Genomic DNA, 22,617 nt, shown 5'->3' on the forward strand with positions numbered 1-22,617 from the left:
CTTTAAAGCCTCACAGACCGACAGTAAGCTCATGACGCAGCCGCTAATGGAGCCATTTATGCCTCTGACTGCGGGCAACCAGAAAATCCCCAAGAAAAAGAGGGGGGGAGCAGCAGAGCGTACAAGGGGAGATGGAGGCTGATGTGTCACCACCCACCCACCCCTTCTATGCAAAGTGTTTGTCATCGTCTTGTTTTTTCGCTGGCTTTCTTTGCACGGTGGGCTAAAGAGTAATTCTCATCTGTGCCTGTTTTAAGGCTAGTTTCATCTTGTTATAATATATTTTATTTCCTTTAGCTATTTTTGATGATTTCACTTGCAGCTGTGTACAGCTGTCTGTAAGGTAGAGAAAAGTCAGAGCGAGGCTGAAAAATCTGCATTTTTGTGTTTGTGGACCGCTTTTTGTTTTGCAAACTATTTTTTTAAAGGCTTTCCAAATATAGATTTTCCTCCACATTTATTAATTATATGAAAAACATATTATATCATAGTTAACGGTGAATCTTAATGGTTAATTTTTGATCTAATGGTTTGGACTTGGTGTAGTCTTGTAAGCTGGATTCTGAACAAAGCTGATTTAGCTTGTATGTTGGATAGCTGACGCATTTATATAAGTGTAATGTTTATTGAGTGGTGATTCTTAAAAAAAAAAAAAGAAAATTGATACATACAGCTAGAGGTGTTGATACATCAATTCAATCAACTATCCAGTATTATTGATGCAAAGTATAAATAAATTGTAAATTTTGCCCACTTTAAGATAAGCTTTTATTTAGAAACTTTCTGTCAATGTGCACCTCCTTAAATATTCAAACAGTACTAGCAGCTTAGTGCCTGGCAGACAATGGTGAGTGGCTTTGAAAAAGACATTGTGGATATCATATCCATCACCGGCCACTGAATTTAATCAAAACAAAACTGTGTCGTGGCAGACTTTATGATATCGTAAATATCCTATTGTTGTCCAAAGAATTGATATCATATCGTGATGAAACCTGTGATTACATACAACCATTACGAATGTCTTTCCCACACCTCCTTCATCTTCAGATGTTACTACCCACTCTAAGAACCCTTAAAGCATTAATGCAAAAGCCACAGAAAGGTTACCCTCCCAATTCTAAGTGGCTGTCTTGCTGTTCTTCGTGTGATTGTAGACAGCAAGTGGAAGGCTGAGCAGCCATGCTGCACCTGTCACGCTAAGGCTAGACACTCGGCCCTAGGGCAACATGACAGACGTCCCCAGTCTGGACCACTGCTGGGGCTGCTTTTGTGGGTATTTATAGCCACCAACTCCCTGATAGTGAAAAGCGATCAGGCTGTTAAGGACGGGGGATAACTGACTGAAAGAGCATTAGGAGGATGGAGTAAAGGGAAGCAAACAAGGAAAAGAGGACTGTAATAAGATAAGAGTAGTACCCCCCCCCCCCCCCCCCTCTCATGGTTGGGGCTCCCCTGACTGCATGTGGTGCTACCTAACCAAAACATTGCTTTGCATTTTTGGTCTCAAGCCAAGGAGCCTGGGGGCAAGGTTGCACAGAGTGTGTGTTTGTGTGTGTGTGTGTGTGTGTGTCCCCATTCAGAAATGAATGCAGGACCAGGCCTGAGCACATGTGGTTGAACTGAGTGTTGCTGCTCTGAGAGCATCCATGTGGCTGCTGGTTAGAGAGGAGGGACTGAGAAGAGTGAGGGAGGGAAAGACGGATGGTCCCTTCAGCGTTAAACAAGCTTCCTCCACATGGAGCACCTGCTTGCCTGATGCCAGGGACAGACAGCGGGCTAGCGTGGCAGATCTGGGAGGCTGTGTTTACTCAGGGAAGTACGTAGGCCAAGTGCCCTCATTAAAGGCTGGATTCTGACTGAATCTCAATGAAGACATCCAGCAGCAGACGGCAGATAGGAGGGTGACTGCCTCACTCTTCCTGCTCAGTCCTGTCTTTTCCCATCCTATAGCGTTAAGACCAAGGCCGTGTTCATTGTATGTTAATAACAGATATGCCTGATGTGATTTGTATATGTCTTTTAAAGAAAGTGACATTCCTCAGCTCTCACTGCCTAAAGTGCATTATTGTTGCTGCAAGCAATGGTGCTACTTATGTTTTTAATAATTATAATAATAATAATAATAATACATAGGACTTAAATAGTGCTTTTCTGGGTACTCAAAGACGCTTTTTACTTTATTTCAAAACAAGAATGTGTTGTTGTGCATGATGACTTTGCCAAAGATGAACAAATACATCCACTACTCGCTTTTGTAAAACCTCAATAGCTGTATGGGAATTCAGGTGGGCATTTAAACCTGCAAACACCATGTTAAGCTGCGTATGTTAAACAACCCAATGTCACTTTTAGTGGGCATTCAGATCAAAAACGGTTCTGCATTTCAACAGTGACGGCCGCACTGAAGTTTTCTCAATAAAAGCTATTGTGGCTGAGGTTAAAATGCTGTAATTGTTCAAAAGTGCTGTTGTCATTCAGAGCCTGTTTGTCCTGCACGTGCAGAACGTCCCCACATATTACATTTCCTTATGATTTGAAATCATTTCCAGTCAGTTTACTATTACTCATGGATCATTTTTGCAAGGAATATTATTGCAAAGGAGTAGTGTTAAAACAGGAACCAACCACTGATGGTCTAGCTTTTTTAACAGTGTGAGTGTTCACATACCTCTGACTGGCAACAACAACTGTGGATGCTTTATTACATCAAAAAAATACTAATAACCCACATACCTCAAAGGTTGTGACCACAGTTGCCTTCAGTACACACAGTTTTTAAAGTAACAGCAGCACTCCAAACTCACTAACTTATGCTCACTTACAGTAACATACTGCATGCTCTGAATACAACACCCAAAGTATAATATGGAACTAACAGTCGAAACAGTACGCAGGACATTAAACACAAGCAGTGACATCGCCCAACTGGACTAGCACATATATATAATACATTAGTTGGAAAGATGGTTGTCGTGGTTAAGGACAACCCTCATGCATAAGCAAGTCCATTCTTCTCTCGTTATCTTAGTCACATCATCTCAAACAAATCATGGCTCCTAAGGCTCTCTGCATTACGCTCACACCTCTGGATGGTGCGACATAAATATTCCTCCTCCGCCCAGCAGGAACCATGAGTGTTGCTGGATTTTCTCTCTTGTCACACCTTGTTTATCAGTCAGTAGTGATGCTCTTATTATCGTGCCGCATCTTGTTTGTGTATCTTTTGCCACACGGATGAGGCCACAGTGCAGCCCCAGTTAGCATGTTGACTCATTAATGTCCCATCAGTGTGAAGGTTAGTGAACATTTGGGTTCAGGAGGAGGTTCAACTGAGGAGTAAAACTAAGATTATGCGCATTCACCAAAAATGATAAATGGCCTTCCTTTTGTCAAGTGTGAAGGCTCTGCAACTTGTCGCGGCATCACCAAATTCTTGTAACTAGATGCCCACTGTACCTGCAGGGGTTTTCAGACATTACTGCAAGAAATACCTCTAAAACTCAAATAATTCATTTTTACAGTTAATGTGACTCAGGATTGTAAAAAAAGGCCAATATGTTTTTAATTGTTGTAAAAGGAGATCTTAAAAATCCTGCCCTTTTGGGTAAATGTTTTACCAGCTGAATCAGGTTGTTGCAGGCAATTTGATCATTGTTTTACTATGATAAATTTGTTGTTCCAAATATTTGACTTATTTTCTTTACAGAGATTTTGGTTGGTGGTGTTTTTCCAGTAACACGTAATGGACTTATTTCTTCTTCACAGAATGTTTCGTTCGAACTTTCCCTTTTGTTTCGGAGAATACCACAGCCAACAGTGCATTGAGCATTAAAGCCTTTGAGTGTGCTTTTAGCTTGCAGCCACAGTGTCTCATACGGGTATAAATAAGGTTTCAGATGATAACTTTTTGAACTGACACTTGGGTTGCAGTGATAGACCAGTTTTAAGGTATTTCATGATGTGAAAGTTAACAATTATCATACCGTGTATATTCACTTATCTACAATATTGAAGAAAAAAAAGCAACTGGACAGATAATCACACCTTTATTTTTGTTATTTTCAAAAGAGAGGCTTTTTACACATGCCTACAAAAATGGTTTCAAGTCTTAATCATAGTGATAAAAGACTTGTTTAACCAAAACTAAAACTTTTGTTTTCATTCATTTAAGGCTAATTGTAACTGATAATAATAATAGTAATTGTGTTTTACTATTTATTGTGATACTGTAAAACCACAATATTTCCTGAGACTATTATTGTACCATTAAAATCTCATACCGTTGCAACCCTATTTGACACCAGCAGTCGTGTGTCAAATTTTGGCTTGAATTACGAGTGGTACATGAAGAAGTATGGCTACTTGGCATGTCATGCTTCTTGTTCAGGACTTTTTTCATGGGCCGTAAAGGTGGTGTGGATTCGGAGAGTTACCGCTCCTTATTGGCACAAACTGTTGAAAGTATAATGATGCAACATTTTCGATCCAGTGTGACCCACAGAAAACTGATAAACATTTTGGAAAAGGTGATCTGATCAAGGTTTCTTTCCTTCTCTCCCAGATCTGGGGTCATTATCCTGGGATGATTTGGAGAATGACCTTCCAGATGAGTTGATCCCAAATGGAGATCTGAGCCTGATGGGTGGGATGCCTTCAAACGGTGGAGCAGCACCTGGAGCTGGGGGTCCAGGTGGCGCCCCTGTTGTACCGGATGCAGCCGCCAAGCACAAGCAGCTCTCAGAGCTCCTCCGAGCAGGTAGCACCTCCAGTATCACAGGCGCAGGGCTGAACTCAGCCAGCCCCCAGCCAGGCGGCATGGGGCCTCAGCTGGGCACACCACTGAGAAAGAGCCCCCTTGGCCAGGGTTCCCCCAACAACCACCCATCCCCCCAGGCCCAGAAAGCAGGAACACCAACTGGAGTAGCAGGGCAGAACAACAACAGTAACACTGCAACAATGGGCTTGAACACAACAGGCTTCAACCAGGCCATGATTAACAATAGCCAGGGCCACGCTGGACTCCTGGCCCAGGGAGGGCAGTCCCAACCTGGCCAGGTGATGAATGGTGGTCTGGTACCTGAAGCTGGGAGAGGACGGGGAGCAGGTGTGGCAGGCATGCAGTACCAGGCACAGACAATGCAGGGAGCTGCTCCAGGACCAGGGGGAGCAGGGAGTGCACTGGCAGAAACACTCACCCAGGGAGGCCAGCAGATGGGGGCTCACGCCACCCTTGGTGCAGCCCAGCAGGCAGGCAACATGAACAAGGTGAGTCACACACCTATTTTCTGTCACTATTCTTTAAAAGTAGTCTTTGTGCATGTGTATTTTGAGGCGAAAATGTATTGAGGCGTACATGAAACATGCTGCTGGCTGATTCAAAATGTGCACAGAATTATTTATTTGTGTCATTCATGGAAAGTTTGGATGATGGGTAGTTGAGGGGTAGTCTTAACTTAAATGTCTTAGCTTGGTGATGATTGTTGATGTCGTAGTGTGCTGGTACTCTGAGCCCGTCTTTCTTCTTTAACGCTTGACCAGTTCAGAGGAACGTGTCCTCAAATCCTTTGCTGTCAATGTAGACGTGTGGAAAGTGTGAGAGCGATGTTGTTTCTGTGTGCAATCATTCCCAAGCCCTTTTTTGTTTTTTTTTGACAGGTTGATCATTTCCAATGCAGGGCGACCCAAAGCTTAACTTATAATCAATATTTTAATCAACACTTAGATCAGCCCCTAACTGTTTTTTTTTAAGGAGGCTATGATTTGATGCTTAGCAAGTTAGTTGCAATGTCAGGCGCACCCTGCCTCCACACCCTTGGAAGTTTGCACAGAGCAGGCACAAGAGTAGCACACAGCGCCCGAACTTGCATTTTCCAAGCAGTCAAAGATGCAGCATGTGTTTTGGCCCTTAGTCAGTAAAAATGATCTTGTTCTGTGTTCATCCTGCAACTTTGATATGAAGTGGAGCCTTCACATGTTAATCCTAGATACATTTAATTTGGACAACTGCATGCAATAATTTTGGAATGAAAGCAACTTCAGTTGAAAACTCTGATCTGCTCTTATTTGATTGGCTGAGATGGACTGATGACTATGGAAATTTATGTTATTTTGTTTTTGCTGCAGTGACATATGACTACAGAAATGTATGGTTTTTACTGCAGTAACATAGCAGAAGATAAAAGTACCCTATAGACTTTAACTGTTTGCAAACATCATTTTGTTTCTTACCAAGAAAGCATAGTGAGTCTTAAAAAAACACAGAAAACAAACATTTTATATAAGATTAAGTTCCTCCTTCATCTTCTCCCATTTTATTGTCAAATTGCTGCCTTTATGGCTTTAATATTTATTAATAACCTCTGCAGTGGGAGGAATTATTTCTCACATGGCCCCTGTACTTGTGGTGCGCACAAGTGTGTGAGTGCGCTATGAGTGTGAAATTAAAAATATATGGTGACCCTCTTATCAAACATTGCTTTACAGCCCCACTCATGGTCACAAACTCAACGGGGCACCTTATAACTTTGTTGTGCCGATTTTTCCTGCTCTTTTCCTTCCAATTGGCTCTGGCCAAAGGATGCACACTGTTGTCCGTCAGTCGCTGGTAACTCTACACATGGTCTGACACAATGTCAATGGCTGAATGCTCCTTCAGATAATTCATTCTGTCACCAGATTTGACAACAGCTTCAATTATATGGCAAATCCAGGCTCATGCCAAGTTGTCAATAATTAACCAAGTAACCTCAGTCTTCGTAGTAAAAGTCAGGCCGTAGTCTGCATGCAGTCGTTTATTTTTAAAATGTATTTGTGAATATTTGATGTCAGCTTTATGTAGCTCTTATTTGGGTGGTTAATGAGAGTGACGATGCTTCGTGACTGGTCGTAAGCCCACTCAGGTATTGTCTTAAATGACTTGGTCCACACTCCACATTGCTCCTTCTCTGCATGTGTGGTGCATGCATCTTTATCTGTACCCTCTTTCAGTCTCGCTATTGGTTTATCTACACAGTCCCCACTCCCTCCCCGCTCATTTTCAGAGCTCTGATTGTTCAGAAATGAAATGTACACTCCACACTTGGCAGCCCTACTCTAGCGTTTGGCAAGGAGCTAATATTGACATTGCTGTCATCTGCTCAGTCATTGTTATGATTTTTCCTCGGCCTATAAATTGTGTGTGCGCGTGTGAGTTCATAGTGTCACTAGCTCCTCATACGTGCCACCAGTGTGGTTTCACAGGAAATCAGTAGGAAGCCATTCGTTTTATTGTCTGCGTTTAGTGCCAAGATACGGGAGGAGTACGTAACCACAACCTTACACAGATGCTTCTGAGAAAAAAACTAAGAGATAGTGAATGAATGTGTCAAGATTTATCCAAAAATAGATTATGTACACGCTTTAACCACAGGAAAGATTAACAGCTGATGTAGAAGCATGACTGTCGACATATGCAGAAAGATGCCTCTGTGTGTGTGTGTGTGTGTGTGTGTCTGTGTGTCTGTGTGTGAGTTGTAAGCTTAGCCGGTCTCCTGTGATTATCATGTCACCAACAGCTCTAAAGATGCAAACCACTAGACCCAGTCTTAGTGTGTGGCTTCCTCTAATGTGTTTCAATCGTAGGTTGTAAGTCTCTTTCTGGGCATTTGTGTTGGTTAGAGCTTGCTGTCACCTTTTCAATCTCCATGCTCCTTGTGAATTGTATATGCATGAACACTCCCCGTGCTTTCTCCGGCTTATTGGATGGTTTGCCCTGTCAGTCACACTGGGAAAGATGGGAATTGTAAACCACTTAATCAGTTAGAATGACAGGGGGCGAGTGCAATGAGGAGGAAGGAGGGAGGGCAGCTCAGCTGAATAGTCTGGCCTTGCAGCAGAGCATTGAGATGATAGTTGGCAACTTTCCTGCCTGCCGATGTGTGGAGTGTGTCAGAGAGTGGGGGACTGAATGGGAAGAGCAAAGCAGAGGGGGCGTGCGTTTGTGTGTGTGCAACTGTGTGTGTGTCCGCCTGCTCAGCTGTGTTGAAAGGTTGCCAGTGTCTGGTCGACTCAGCTGGGTCTTTTTTATCTGGTCTGTTGGAGCGGTGTCAACAGCCTGAGGGGATACAGCCTGGCCTGGCATGGCGGAATCTGGTCTGGTCTCCCAGCAGCTCTGTGGATGATAGAGAGAGCGGCACCAAGTTGATCAGTGTGTAAAGCATGGTGCTGACAAGGATTTTATTCCCCCTGATGCCTCACATCTTAATGTATGCTGTCATGGATCCTTTTTAGGCTGGGCAATGTGAGTAAACTCTCATAAGTTGATATATACAGTATATTGTGATGGGGAATTTTCCGAAAAATTCAACTGGGAAATCATACAGTACGTTTACAGTGTACAAGCACTGGGGGAAAATTGATTTATTGACTGAAGTGTATCAGACCCAGCCAGAGCAGGTGGAGATATGTCCTCTTTCAGCCTGTTGCAATAAACCTGGATTATTTATATAGTCTATATGATGTAGATCACATCACAATCACAACTGTTTATGTACTAGAACTTCGGGGTAGGAAATGGCCGGTCACGTTACATATGGCGCTGAGCAAACTCTGCCTTATTAGCCATCTAAAAAAAAGCAACATCAGTTTAAGTGTACACTATATTTACAATATTTACACCTCTTTACCTTGCTTTAAGACAGAACTTAGCAGCAGGGATTTTAAGCCGTTATATCTGAAACACCAGACTCACTAGCTGGTGAGTCTAGTCAAAAAAAAACAAAATAATCATTTTCATTTTCATTTTACTCCATTAAATGACAGTGTTGCTACTGCTGCCTCCATCAAATATTGTCGAAGATGAAGAGGATAAAATATTCAAATATAGTGTACACTTCAACTGATAATGATTTTTTCAGTTGACTAAAATATGTTTTGCTGCAGAACCATCCACAACAGTACATTGCTTAGCTTCTGTGCTGGTGTTACGGGACTGTATTTTTTTAAGAGGGCTTGTTGGGATCTGACTTTTTTTTGTTTAAAATACTACCTTTTCAAGTTGTATGTCCCCCACCTAAGCCAAAATGAAAAACCCAGGTCCCCCCGCAGTGCCTACATTTTTCTGATGCCTTATCTGTTTTGCATCACCCCTTCCCCCTTTATACTGTAAGTAACAAACAGTCCCTATTCTTAACCGCTGAGGAATGCTGGCGCAGCGAGTAGAAGTACGTACAGAACATATACTTCAGTTTAAGTTGGACTAAGGTGTGCACATGAAGGAATAGCTCGACCTTCAGCCGCATTATCAACATGTATTTTAAAAGTCCAGTTTTAGTTGGACAAACACAATAATTCCACTTTTTCTAACATCATGTAAATGTACTGATAGATGCAGATAAAATATTGGGATGATCCAGCAAAATAAATGTCTCTGAATTCAAAGTAACTTTCTTCCTGAGGCAAAACTCCCGTAGATCCACTATTGTCAAAAAGTAGTCCTGCTCATTGATTTGCAGCATTGGCACTAACGCCTGAATGACAACCATAAGTACTAAAGACCAGGCAATGCTCTTTGCATCAGGGTCATGAGAGGAACAGGAATATTTACAGTATCCATATTTATCGCAATTTAGAGCATGCAAGGTCTTGTAAAACAAAGACATTGCAACTCTCGTGAAGGCTTGGGCAGTAAGTAATATTTCATACTTTTACTTTTACTTTTATAAATTTTACTGGGGTATATGGTACATGACGGTGTAAGGGTGTGGCGCCAACACCCACCCCCTACCCCCCGATGGCGAGTGTGCTACGTTTAGCTTTTCAGACTAATAAAATACACAATAAATACCCACAAAATTTTAAGGAAAGTAATATTTTCACACCTGTTTTCCTTATTAAACACAGAAATACAATTACACGCCTTTTGAATACAACTTTATCTTAGTGGTGGAAAGACTGACGTAACTTAATTACTTTGTTAACTCGTTATAAAACACACCCTTAAAACTCAACAGAAACAAAATAAAACTCACACTAACTCTCTTGGTCACTCTTGCTCGTAAACTAGTTAGTAAATCTATGTTCCAACAATTAACAGCTCCGCCTTGGTCGAAATAAATGCATCTATACAATATCACACAATTTATCAATGATCTTTGAAGTACTTTCACACCTGGGATAAAACAGCAGTTTTCCTGAAAATCAGTTCTTCACCTCTTAAAACATGCACCTTCACAGCATGTTGCCCTGTGCAGACTCTGGAAACTACTGTTTCAGAGCGACAAAGAAAAGTTTATTTCCAGTAAATAGTGTGATGATAGCTGTTATTGAAATATCAGCAATTTGGCGATATTTCACACTGGGACTTCTCAATAGTTAAAAGGCAACAGTTGCAGCCTGCAGGGCTTTAGTTTCGAGAATTAAGCCATACAATACTACGATCGCAAATAGCAATCATTTCACATCCATATAGGGTTAATTGTTTGCATCTGTTTTGTTTTTTTTATTTATTTATTTATTTTCATTTTTTTTTAAGAAGTAGTATCGGATCAGCCCACAGAATTGACCAATATGCACATTCAGTTACCGGAATAAGTATTGGAAAGAAAAGAAATGGTATTGGAACATTTCTTCTCTCATGGTGCATATTGCCTTCCTAAGTTAAGAAGAAGTTAATTTATGATTCCTAATTAGCTGAAACACTTAACATTTGCTTTTTTAATTGCTGCAACCCAACACGAACTTGATAATGAGTCTGCCAGGCTATGGTTATTACCTGTCAATGTTACTAATGGAAGAAACACTATCCCAAGAAAGAACAGCAGTAACCTGATGGCTCTGTACCCCATTGACTGCAATGTTAGCAGCGCTTTTAACTGTGCTGTTATTGTGGCTCCACTGGTTGTAAACTCTACTACTGACTAGCTTGAGAATAATGGGGAGCCAGTGGAAGAGAAGGAGAAGAGGTTTAAAAATGTTTCTATAGCTGAGGACCGTGGAAGTCTCTCTTGCCAATAGCTGGTGTCATGCTGAGCTGTCATTGTTCCAGAGTATGGGTTGTTTTAGATAAAACCAAACCCAGTCATCCTGGCACAGCTACGGCAGGGCCTGCATTGGCAGAGGGGGTCTTGTTGTGACAAATTGGCTTTGAAATGAAGGCAGAACCTTTGCTGGCACATTTCTGCTGTTTTGACAAATGTAGGTGAATAATAACCCCCAAATAAAACATTATCCATCATAACATCCAGACTTCTAAAAATATAGTAATCTGCATGTTTGCTACCAGGGAACAGTGCTCAGTCTGTTTCAGTTTAGCTAATGTTGCCACATTATTCTCAGATAGATGTTAGCTGCTAGTAGAGCTGTGCATCTAAAAGAATATCAATTTCGAATACAATTTTGGCTTCCCTCGATTTTCAAAGAAAGATTAGAGAGATAAAACAGTTTTGTGCTGCATCACGAGTCTACCAAAGTTGCTTCTATTTTGTCTTTTATTTTGTAAATCAAGTGCACCCTCTCTTGTGGATGTGTTCAGCCTATCCCCCTAAAAGTCCAAACAGAGCACGGGTTGAAAACAGTCACGATGTGCCACCTCTCCGGTTGTTTTGAAATTTCACTGTCTCATTTTGGTTTGGACAGTGTGCGCAGCAAGAGAAGAAGGGGAAGTGACAACAAGCACGAGCGGGGAGAGCAAACATGTGTGTGCCGGTGTTGGTGACAGTGAGGCTGCAGTGAGAGGAGCAGAGAGTATGAAGTGAAACGCAGCTGTGTGATGCGTCAACAGTTGAGGCTGTTTGACAGTGAATAAATGCTACAGCTCTTCGAGACCTGAGACACGTTCCCATGTCTATCTTGCCAGCTGCTGATTAAAGTAACAGAAGTTAGCCCCAAAGTTAGCAAGCTAAGTTAGCTCCGCACTGTAGACTGACCAGGCCCCCTTAAGGTGGACTGTTAAGGTGGACCAGCTTCTCTCATTGTAGTGACACTCCCAGCTGCTTCTAAACAGATTATTGATCCTTACTCAAAATGTGTTTTGCTGTTATTGATCCAGTAACTGTTATGCATTGTTAAACCATATTAGTTGGGTTATGTTTTATTAATATTTTAATGTGAACAAACTACAGTAATGTGCAAGATGTGTTACACACTCGTGGCTGCACCACAAATCTTTAATTGTTTTTCAGTTTAAGGACATCCAGCATTAAAAATAAACACCAGAGTTAATGTTCAATAACTGCATGATGTTCTAAAGGCCAGTGAGTAATCATGTTAAATAATCGTTTGCTAATCGTGATTTCAATATCAATCAAAATAATTGTGATTATTATTTTTGCCATAATCGAGAAGCCCAAGCTGCTAGTTAGGAAGTGGTCAGATGTCAATGAGTAAATGACAGCAACTGGCGGGACAGTGAGACACACATAAGATTAACATTTTAATTATTTTATTTATGAACTCTCAGACTAAGCCTTACCAGGCCCTTCAGGATTCAGGGCTATAAAGTAAATTGTGCTGTTGGTCTGTGCTAAATTATTATATCAACTTTTATCATCATATGTCTGTCTTTCCAGATGGGCCTGGGCAGCAATGGGGGTCCCTTTGGGGCCCAGCCCTACGGTCAGGGTGCCACAGGGCCGGGCCAGCAGCTAAACCCACAGCAGCAGCTCCAGAACAAGGCTGCCCTAGCCAACAGCCTGCCACCCTTCCCCAATGAGCTCAAAGGGGCCGCTGTCACGAGCGTGCCAAACATGGTTAGTACTTATTTCCTGTATTGAGACATTGCCATAGAGATAATAACACAAATATTATTAGACACATGTTCCAATACATGGATGGAGGTATGAACAGTATACTCTGCGGTATGATGATCCCATTTTAAACAGTTCATTATTGACAAAATACAGTCAGTACTCCAGTATTGAAGTGATCAGAATGTTGGGACTAAAATCATAATCATAGATATTATTATGAATACTACACACGCCGAGCTTTTAATGATTTGAAAATCTGTGTCCAGCCCCTCAACTCCATATTAATGTTCTACAATTCTACAATTCTACAATTTCATTTAGCAGACGCTTTTATCCAAAGCGACGTACAACACAAGCAAGAATTTAGACTTAAGGAAAAAACCCTTAGTAAGTGCAAAAAGTGCTTCAGGTGTTCATCTGCAATCAGTGTTCCAATATTGACCCTATTCTGCGATTAATAACTGTTGTAAAGTGCTGTATTATAATTTTCATTCAGTGAAAACAGAAACAGGGGAATGTTGTAACAGACTATAACTGGGTGATTCATTTGCTCTTTTAGATTAATTTTTTTTTTTTGAAAACGTGGACAGTCACAAATAAAAGATCGTCTAACTGAAATTAAATAGCTTTTTTGCTCTACCAGAGCATACATATCTGCTCTCAGTGACTTTTTCTGTGAAAAATCTGAAACCATCAGGGAGAAATTATTATTTTTTATCTGGTTTTATTATGTCGTCCCTTAGTTTTGCATTAATTAGATGAAATACCATTCTGGTAACTGACTGTGTAGATGAAGAGCTTTCTTTTGATACACCTAATTAAATGTTGCATAAAGCAGGAGCTTCAGCTTCTGTCACGGGGAGACAGTCTTACTGAGCCAGACAGCAGCGAGCTACATAACACAAGAGCCACAGACTCTGAACAACAGCCACATTAGCTTTCATTACATTACATACATTAGCAAGTCTCCTTATCTAACTTACAAAGATGAATGCACGTCCTGACCTGCACTTATGCTTGCTGAACGAGCGACCACAAAAAACACACTGTCTGCCCATGACACGTAGACTATAGTGCTAGTTTGTTTAATTTGTCTCTTGTTCACTATAACTTAATACTGAAACTCTGGCAGCCTGCCAGCTGCTGTCAATCAAACACAGACACCGACACGCCCCTCCAGCCGGCTGAGACCAAAAGAGGCAAATCTGATATTTCCCCAAAGACCTTTTCTTCTTACCTTTGACAATAAAAAACTATTGACAGTGTATCAAAAAACGCTGAAATCAGTTTTGACCACAAAGGGGATGGCTAAATGTGATTTTAGTTGGATAATAACTTTTATAACTTCCTAAAATGTCCGAAGGGCATCCCTGAAGGCATCTGAGCTAATACAGAGGCTGATTTATCACTTAACGAAAAAATGTCTAGCTTTTGAACTGGCATATCTGATGTCTTACTTCAGATAAAGTGATTAAAAATGTGTCCTGATGTTGATGTTTGTATTGGCGCATGGGTAAAAAAATGATCAAATGAACTGGTGCATCATGACATTATCTTAGAATTGCCGACACATGTACTCACCTCCAGACCATTTAATTTGTTTGTTTTTTTTTACTCTTCAACAAAGTCTGACTTGTGTGTTCTGAACCATCGAGTGACTGTCAAGAATTTCCTTTTTTTCAACTGTGGTATTGACGGCACCGCCATCAAAACTGATTTGAACCCACTACAGCTTCTGTCTTTGTCTGTGTCAACCATGCAGCAGCTCCAGCAGCAGCCTCAGCAACAGGCAGCGATGCTCCCACTGGCCGGCGGCGGAGGTGTGGCAGTGCCTTCGGCAGGCCCCACAGCTGACCCAGAGAAGCGCAAGCTGATCCAGCAGCAGCTGGTCCTGCTGCTTCACGCACACAAGTGCCAGCGACGGGAGCAGGCCAACGGGGAGGTGAGGGCCTGCGCCCTGCCTCACTGCCGCACCATGAAGAACGTCCTCAACCACATGACCCACTGCCAGGCGGGCAAGTCCTGCCAGGGTGAGTAATGAAATCAAATTGATAATTTCCTAGGGTTGAAGAGTTTGTAGAAGTTAAAAACCCCCTTTTTTACTGATTGATGCTGTGTGATCGCATTTATAAGGGTTACAACTCAGTTCTTTCTTGTCTTTATCAATGCCCATGGCAGTACTGACAAAACAGACAAAACAAACACTCTAGTTTTAAATTATTAAATTATTTGATATCTGGACCATTGTTAAAAAAACTAGTTTTTGAAGAGACACTTGAACGACTCATTTTTGAATGTCTCATTGATCACAAAACCATCTGTCCTGGATATCTAAAAAATGACACACAAACAGAGCTCAGAATGAATGCTATTGGTTATCATTTTGCTGCTGCGAGTTGTTTGCAGTAGATGGAAAAAATCTAAAAAAATCCTCCTGTCCCTTTGAAGTCACAAATATGGCAATATTCTGCTTTCTGTAGTATGAATGCCTAATATTATATATTTGTGACAAAATAAATCAAGTTAGTAGTCTTATTGAAAAGTTACAAAAATTAAATCTTAATAACCTATATGTGTGCCCATGACTCTAGTTAGCAGATTCTTTTATATTTATTGGGCTTGGCGCCCAGTATCAACATTTGCCTTTTCTGTGTGTACTGTGTGTAATAGTGTTAATCAGTCTTGAGCTACACTACCGTTCAAAAGTTTGGGGTCACTTAGAAATTTCCTTATTTTTGAAAGAAAAGCACTTTTTTTTTCAATGAAGATAACTCAAAACTAATCAGAAATACACTCTATACATTGCTAATGTGGTAAATGACTATTCTAGCTGCAAATGTCTGGTTTTTGGTGCAATATCTACATAGGTGTATAGAGGCCCATTTCCAGCAACTACCACTCCAGTGTTCTAATGGTACAATGTGTTTGCTCATTGCGTCAGAAGGCTAATGGATGATTAGAAAACCCTTCTGCAATCATCTTAGCACAGCTGAAAACAGTTTAGCTGGTTAGAGAAGCTATAAAACTGACCTTCCTTTGAGCAGGTTGAGTATCTGGAATATCACATTTGTGGGGTCGATTAAATGCTCAAAATGTCCAGAAAAAGAGAACTTTCATGTGAAACTCGACAGTCTATTCTTGTTCTTAGAAATGAAGGCTATTCCATGCGAGAAATTGCCAAGAAACTGAAGATTTCCTACAATGGTGTGTACTACTCCCTTCAGAGAACATCACAAACAGGCTCTAACCAGGGTAGAAAGAGAAGTGGGAGGCCCCGCTGCACAACTGAGCAAGAAGATAAGTACATTAGAGTCTCTAGTTTGAGAAATAGACACCTCACAGGTCCTCAACTGGCAGCTTCATTAAATAGTACCCGCAAAACGCCAGTGTCAACATCTACAGAGAAGAGGCGACTCCGGGATGCTGGCCTTCAGGGCAGAGTGGCAAAGAAAAAGCCATATCTGAGACTGGCCAATAAAAGAAAAAGATTAATATGGGCAAAAGAACACAGACATTGGACAGAGGAAGACTGCAAAAAAATGTTATGACGGATGAATCGAAGTTTGAGGTGTTTGGATCACACAGAAGAACATTTGTGAGACGCAGAACAACTGAAAAGATGCTGGAAGAGTGCCTGCCGCCATCTGTCAAGCATGGTGGGGGTAACGTGATGGTCTGGGGTTGCTTTGGTGCTGGTAATGTGGGAGATTTGTTCAGGGTAGAAGGGATTTTGAATAAGGAAGGCTATCACTCCATTTTGCAACGCCATGCCACACCCTGTGGACAGTGCTTGATTGGAGCCAATTTCATCCTACAACAGGACAATGACCCAAAGCACACCTCCAAATTGTGCAAGAACTATTTAGAGAAGAAACAGGCAGCTGCTCTTCTATCTGTAATGGAGAGGCCAGCGCAGTCACCAGATCTAAACCCCATTGAGCTGTTGTGGGAGCAGCTTGACCGTATGGTATGCAAGAAGTGCCCATCCAGCCAATCCAACTTGTGGGAGGGGCTTCTAGAAGTGTGGGGTGAAATTTCTTCAGATTACCTCAACAAATTAACAGCTAGAATGCCAAAGGTCTGCAATGCTGTAATTGCTGCAAATGGAGGATTCTTTGACGAAAGCAAAGTTTGAAGGAAAAAATTATTATTTCAAATACAAATCATTATTTCTAACCTTGTCAATGTCTTGACTATATTTTCTATTCATTTTACAACTCATGGTGGTAAATAAAAGTGACTTTTCATGGAAAACACAAAATTGTCCGGGTGACCCCAAACTTTTGAACGGTAGTGTACATAGAAAAAAGTGTTGCTTGAAAGTTATGTTTTGTTCTTCCAAATTTCTGTAGCATTTAGATTTAAAGCATTACATACAACATCAATATAAATATTATTTAGTATTGAAAATGTAATGCAGGAAAAACCCTGATTATATTAACATACTTCTCTATTGTTGTTGTTCAGCAATTGTACCTGTAGGGTGTGATAGTTAGTCTTTGTGTTAGGCTACTTGTCCCGCCCCACCTCCACTGTGATTGGATGGCTAAGTGAGCGGTGACAGTGACGAGTGCAACGTACCCAAAGTTGGGAAAACTTTTTTTCGGTCCTCAGCGACCAGGAAAAAAAACCTGACCTGCATAACCTGCATTTTTTCCCAAGCTAGAAGTCGTTCTTCTTGCTGTGACATTCAGTGGTAGACTAGAGCAAATATATGCATATATGTTAGGGTTAGGTATTGTTTGAAAAATGATTATACCAGTACCAGTACCAGTACTTTTAAAATGATACCAATACCAATAAAGTACTTCATTTGGTACCCATAATTTGAATGGAGTGGTGTGTATACCTTAAAACTACAATGAATTCCCTGGGCTTTTATTTGCTTTACTCACCAGATAGAGAGATGGAGGAGAAAGAGAGTTATGACATGCATTTAATGGCACCGGAGGATTACGGCACCCAGCGTACCGACATAACACCGCTCTTAATCCTCTTAAAATAACCCAGCTGGCCACCAACACTGTTAGACACTGATATTTAGTTTAATTAAGCTGTGACGTCTGGCGACCAAAGAAATTGAAGCTGCTGCAGCAGTGTGAGCTTCACACTGAGGAAAGTTGTGAGAGTTCCACCGGCCGCACACATGCAGGCAGTGACCAAGCTAACTGTTAGCATCAAATGTTTTTTCCATCAGCGGGTTTGAGGACCGTCCAGCCATTTTGGTGTCGGCGTGAGTTTGTCGCGACTGTTAAGCGATGTAGGCTGCTGCTGCAGCTGTGGAGCTCATGCTTATCAGGCAGATGTTGAACTGACTGTTAACCGTGAGGATAGGGGCTCTGGAGATGGCTGTAATAGAGAGTCATCTGATCTGGTGGGGTGACGGGACAGTCCAGGATCAGACCCATGGCACAAAAAAAATGGACTGCAGGTTTCGTTTGACTGGAGACGTTTTGATACCATTTGGTACAGAGTTTGTTTTGGTAGATACCTTAAAGGTACTGAGTAATGATACCCAACCCTTATATATGCTGCCCCGTCACATCCAGAGAAATAGCATGCCCTGTACCCTGCACAGCTGGGGAAAAACGAGTACTGTCTTTTTTCAGAATTTTGGCATTGCCTTGGTACCAAAATGTCTATTTTTGCGACATCCCTAATTGAGTTATACCTCATTATCTGTTTAGCCAACTCTTTTACAACCCCTTCTGGTCTTCATCTGGGAAGTCAGTAGCCCAACCACGATGAGGCATATGTTTCCCTTGACAGCTTGTCATAATGTGTTTTGTCTAACACAGACTCAGCATGTGGGGATTTCCATCCATCCAAAAAAGCACAGCAATTGCCCCCTGCCTGCTTGCCCAATTGCCAGCTAGGTCTGCTCTACCTCCCTCCGCCAATTTCCATCAATTGGCAATAGGGAGTGTTTTTTATCAACCCCCGGCCCCTGCTTCTGTCCTTCCTGTGTCAGCAGCAAATGAAAAGTTCTTCTCAAGCTGCTCTCATTCAAGTTTGTCTCCATGTCTTTATTCTGGAATTCAATGCTTAAGTTGAATTTCAAGCCAAACATGCTCGGAGGCCACGGTGTGTTAAGTGTGAAGGAGTCTATGTCTCTGCTCCCTGCATGCCAGCTCATTTCCTCTTGCTCAGGATAGAGAGAGACTGTTACCCAACACACTTATCACCTCTAAGAATTATGTCTGTTATTGGGCTTTTCCATTTACACTTTTGCTGAGTCAAACCATGCTACGTTGATTTGTATTTCATTATCAGTTTAAACTCATGAGTCGCGCCAAATTGAACCTATATGGACCATCTCTGAGAACATGTAAAAGCACGACTGACCTCCTCCAACTGGCTTGTGGTGACTTCAGATGGCCATCATCATTCAGCATCAACATTTGGCGACGATTCAGCGATACATTTAAATAGCCTCCACTGCGATTGCAGACATAGCGGATACTTTCAACTGTGTCTCAAAAAGGCAAAGAGAAAAGACAATGGTGAGGTCTTGGTCAACAAATTAAACACAAGCCCTGCTTGCCGTTTGGAGTGAGCCGAGAGGACCATCGGTATTTAGTGTATGTTCGTGTAGTTCAGAAAAAAAGAGAAAAGAAAAAAAAATCAAAACTCAGACAAGCACACAAGAGAGTTGTTGACCACTATAACACCAGCTTGTTAGACAGAGAAACCTTCCTTTGGTGTACACGCACAAATGCAGCATCAGTTAAAGACACAGTGAATGAAATTCAGAATGAAATCCCTGCCCTGATGGGCTGAGTCAATCCCAGTCTTGCCAAGCCAGCACACGTTTAAGGAAAAGGGACTGTGGAGTTCTTTTACTTGTTCATCTCTGCATACTATATCTATAAAATAGCCACCGATAGCCCTGCTATGTTTGAATCTTTGCCAGTAGTATTGGCATTCTTTGAAAGATAATAAAGTTTCATTTAATTTAATAATGTATTTGTGCATGGCCCAGAGGCCAGGCAGTGATTAGATTTACCAGGAAGTTGGAAAGGCAGATTTTGGCCTGCTGGTGATTTCTTGTCAGATTAGCTGCTAGCATATAAGCCTTGCCACAAATGAAACGAAGCACCTCAGTTTGATCAATCTCATACTAAGAACAGTACAGGTTCCCTCTTCGCAGGGACAAACCCAGCAACCTTCCAAATGTGAAGATTAGTGCAGTGAGTTAAAATTGAGATCTTTGCGTTTTGGGCTAACACATTTCTCTAGCTTCTGTCATTAGCTCTGGCCGTCCATCTGTCCCACTTCCTGGTAGGGTTGTTCGGGCGGCTGGATGATCCATCATCCATTATCCAAACCAATCCCAGGGCAAATGTTTGCTGAGGTGTTAATGACAATCATTGTGTATGTAAAAAGTAGTACTAGTAGTAATTGTAATTCAACTACAAAATGAACTAAACATTTTTTTAGGATCAAAGTTGGTCGACGTCATCATTACGATATGCCACTGTTAGTGATCAATATCCCCTAGCTGACTGCCGCTCTTCATTTTCAATTCACTGGTATTTAATATCACAGTCATAGTGACAAAGAAGCCTTCTAAGTTATCAGTAGCTTAACATTGCATGCAATAGTCCACCTCCCCCAACCAACAAACACACTATGTAGAACAAAATCAAGCTTAGTGTAAAAAAGCAGCAGAAAATGGATTTTGTTTTATCAGTCATATTCAGGATACATCTGTCAATCATGACTAGGGACAATAACCATAATACCACGGTTATGGGATACGGTCATGTGATGCAGTCAACTGAACTATGGTGATCTGTTGCCTTTTCGTTGTGGTAACATGATGTCAATTTCAAGTGATATTGCCAGCCGTAGTGTTGAGTGCTTGGTGATGACCAAATATGGCGGACTGTTGACACCAAGATGTTAATCCGTGTTTCTTTCTCTCTCTTTTCTTCTCTCTTTCTCCGCAGTGGCTCATTGTGCGTCGTCCAGACAGATCATCTCCCACTGGAAAAATTGCACACGACACGACTGTCCCGTCTGCCTGCCGCTGAAGAACGCCAGCGACAAGCGCACCCAGCAGCGTAAGTACAAGTAGCGGGCTCCAGCCTCCTGTCGCTTGACCATTGTCAAGTCGCTCAGCGACACTGCAGACACCAAACACAAGGCTGAATTACTTCCATTGACTGTGTTGAATAAGCAGGACATCTAGACATGGCAAGCTCTGTGTTTGTATTACAAAGGCCTCAGTCTTTATCTCCATCATTACTGGAGATTATGTCGGTATATTGAGCTCTAGCAGTTCATAGTGACAGCCTTATAAAGAATTGGACCTGCTTGTGGCTCTCCTGAAACCAGCCAAAGATGTCTGTATGTGGAGGGTTTGAATATTTTATCCTTCAGACAATTTATTTCTAAGTTTGTGCTCCTCCACAATGACTGAAAGCACTCGGTGTGTAAGAGTGTTGTCCTGCTGGTCGTGTAATCTGACACACAGAAGGGATAGGAGTGTGATAGAGGAAGAGAGGGAGGAATCGGAGAGCGTGTGTCAGAGGTGTCCTGCTGAGCCATTGGCTGTCGGGCTGTTTACTGCTACTCCCCACTAGAACAGAGCTGAGTTTGACACTCTCTCCTCCTCATACCAAAACTGTTTTTCTGTCTGTTGTCTTCACAGTCTGTTTTTTTGTGCCCGGCCATCTTTTTTTTCTTCTTCTCTGGATTGCTTATGTTAGTTTCTTGTCTTTGACATTAGTTACTTTACCCCTTCACTCCCATTTTTCCCCTCTCTGTTTTTTTCCTTACTTCACAACTCTGCTCAGCATCTTTCATCACTTAAAGCATTCCAGCGTTGGTCTGTCCCTGTTTTGCTTCCATGTTTAAGAACATGACGCCGAAGCTTGTGTCTCTCCTGCCAACACAAGCAGTATTTCTTTGCTCTGCCTCCTCCGATTTTTGTCTTTGCACAAACTAAGAGCTTTTTTAGCCCGACCAAAGCCTGAACCCAGAAAAATATGCTAATGCTGTGTCTCCTGAAGGGATTTATGCATTTACTCAGTTCACTGCTTTTTAAGGCATTTAGCCTTACATTATGTTCTCACTGTATCATACCGCCATGTGACTTCATGTTGCCACAGGTCAAAATCTGTACACATGTGTATTTGGTACTACCTGTATAAATTATTCTACATGCTTGGCATGTTTTCACCAAAGCAGATTCTTTTATATTTATTGGGGTTGGCGCCCAGTATCAGCATGTGCCGTATCCGTGTGTACTCTAGCTGCAAGATGGTCATCTTTTCACACTGCTGACAGTATATTCAATATGATTTTATTGGAGTGTTTTGGACTGACAGCTCTGTCTCTCTTTCCAGCCATGCTGAGCTCCCCCAATACAGGCCTCCAGAACCCCATGTCCTCAGTTGGTGTTGGCCAGCCCAGTGCTCCCACCATCAATACCTCAGCCCCCATAGACCCCAGCTCCATGCAGAGAGCCTACGAGGCACTTGGGCTGCCCTACAGCAGCCAGGCCACTGGGCAGGCCCAGGCCCGGGGGGCCCCTGGGGGCCCAGGACAGACCGCAGGCGCACAGAACGCACAGTCCCAGCAACAGCAGCTTCCACAGCAGATGAGACCCATCAATGCACTTGGTAAAACGAAACAGCCTGATTTATTTTCTACAAGTACATTTTCTTTGAGGACTTAAGGAAACCTTAAGATATTAGGCCCTCTCTCAAATGTCAAAGTCTTGACTGACACAACCAACTGCAAGGCTCCTAAATGGGCTTAAGAATGTATTTTAAACAAATCTGACAATATCCAGTCATAACTTTGTTTTGAATATATAACATTTCAAAGTTTATGTTTTTGTTGTCAAGCTACCATTACACAAGTCAGAGTGCTATTTTAG

At 41.8% G+C, this 22,617-nt stretch overlaps 1 protein-coding gene across 1 annotated transcript in view; it reads left to right on the plus strand.

The window, feature by feature from the left end:
• The window catches only part of crebbpa (CREB binding protein a), a 68,558-nt gene that overhangs the window by 6,884 nt on the left and 39,057 nt on the right, over positions 1–22,617 (plus strand). The window contains 5 exon segments of the mRNA XM_042484703.1: positions 4,565–5,268; positions 12,549–12,728; positions 14,491–14,758; positions 20,681–20,794; positions 22,082–22,357. Coding sequence (XP_042340637.1) covers positions 4,565–5,268; positions 12,549–12,728; positions 14,491–14,758; positions 20,681–20,794; positions 22,082–22,357 — 1,542 coding nt within the window.

This window comes from Plectropomus leopardus, chromosome 4, assembly GCF_008729295.1.
Source record: "Plectropomus leopardus isolate mb chromosome 4, YSFRI_Pleo_2.0, whole genome shotgun sequence".
In the NCBI taxonomy this organism is placed as follows: Eukaryota; Metazoa; Chordata; class Actinopteri; order Perciformes; family Serranidae; genus Plectropomus; species Plectropomus leopardus.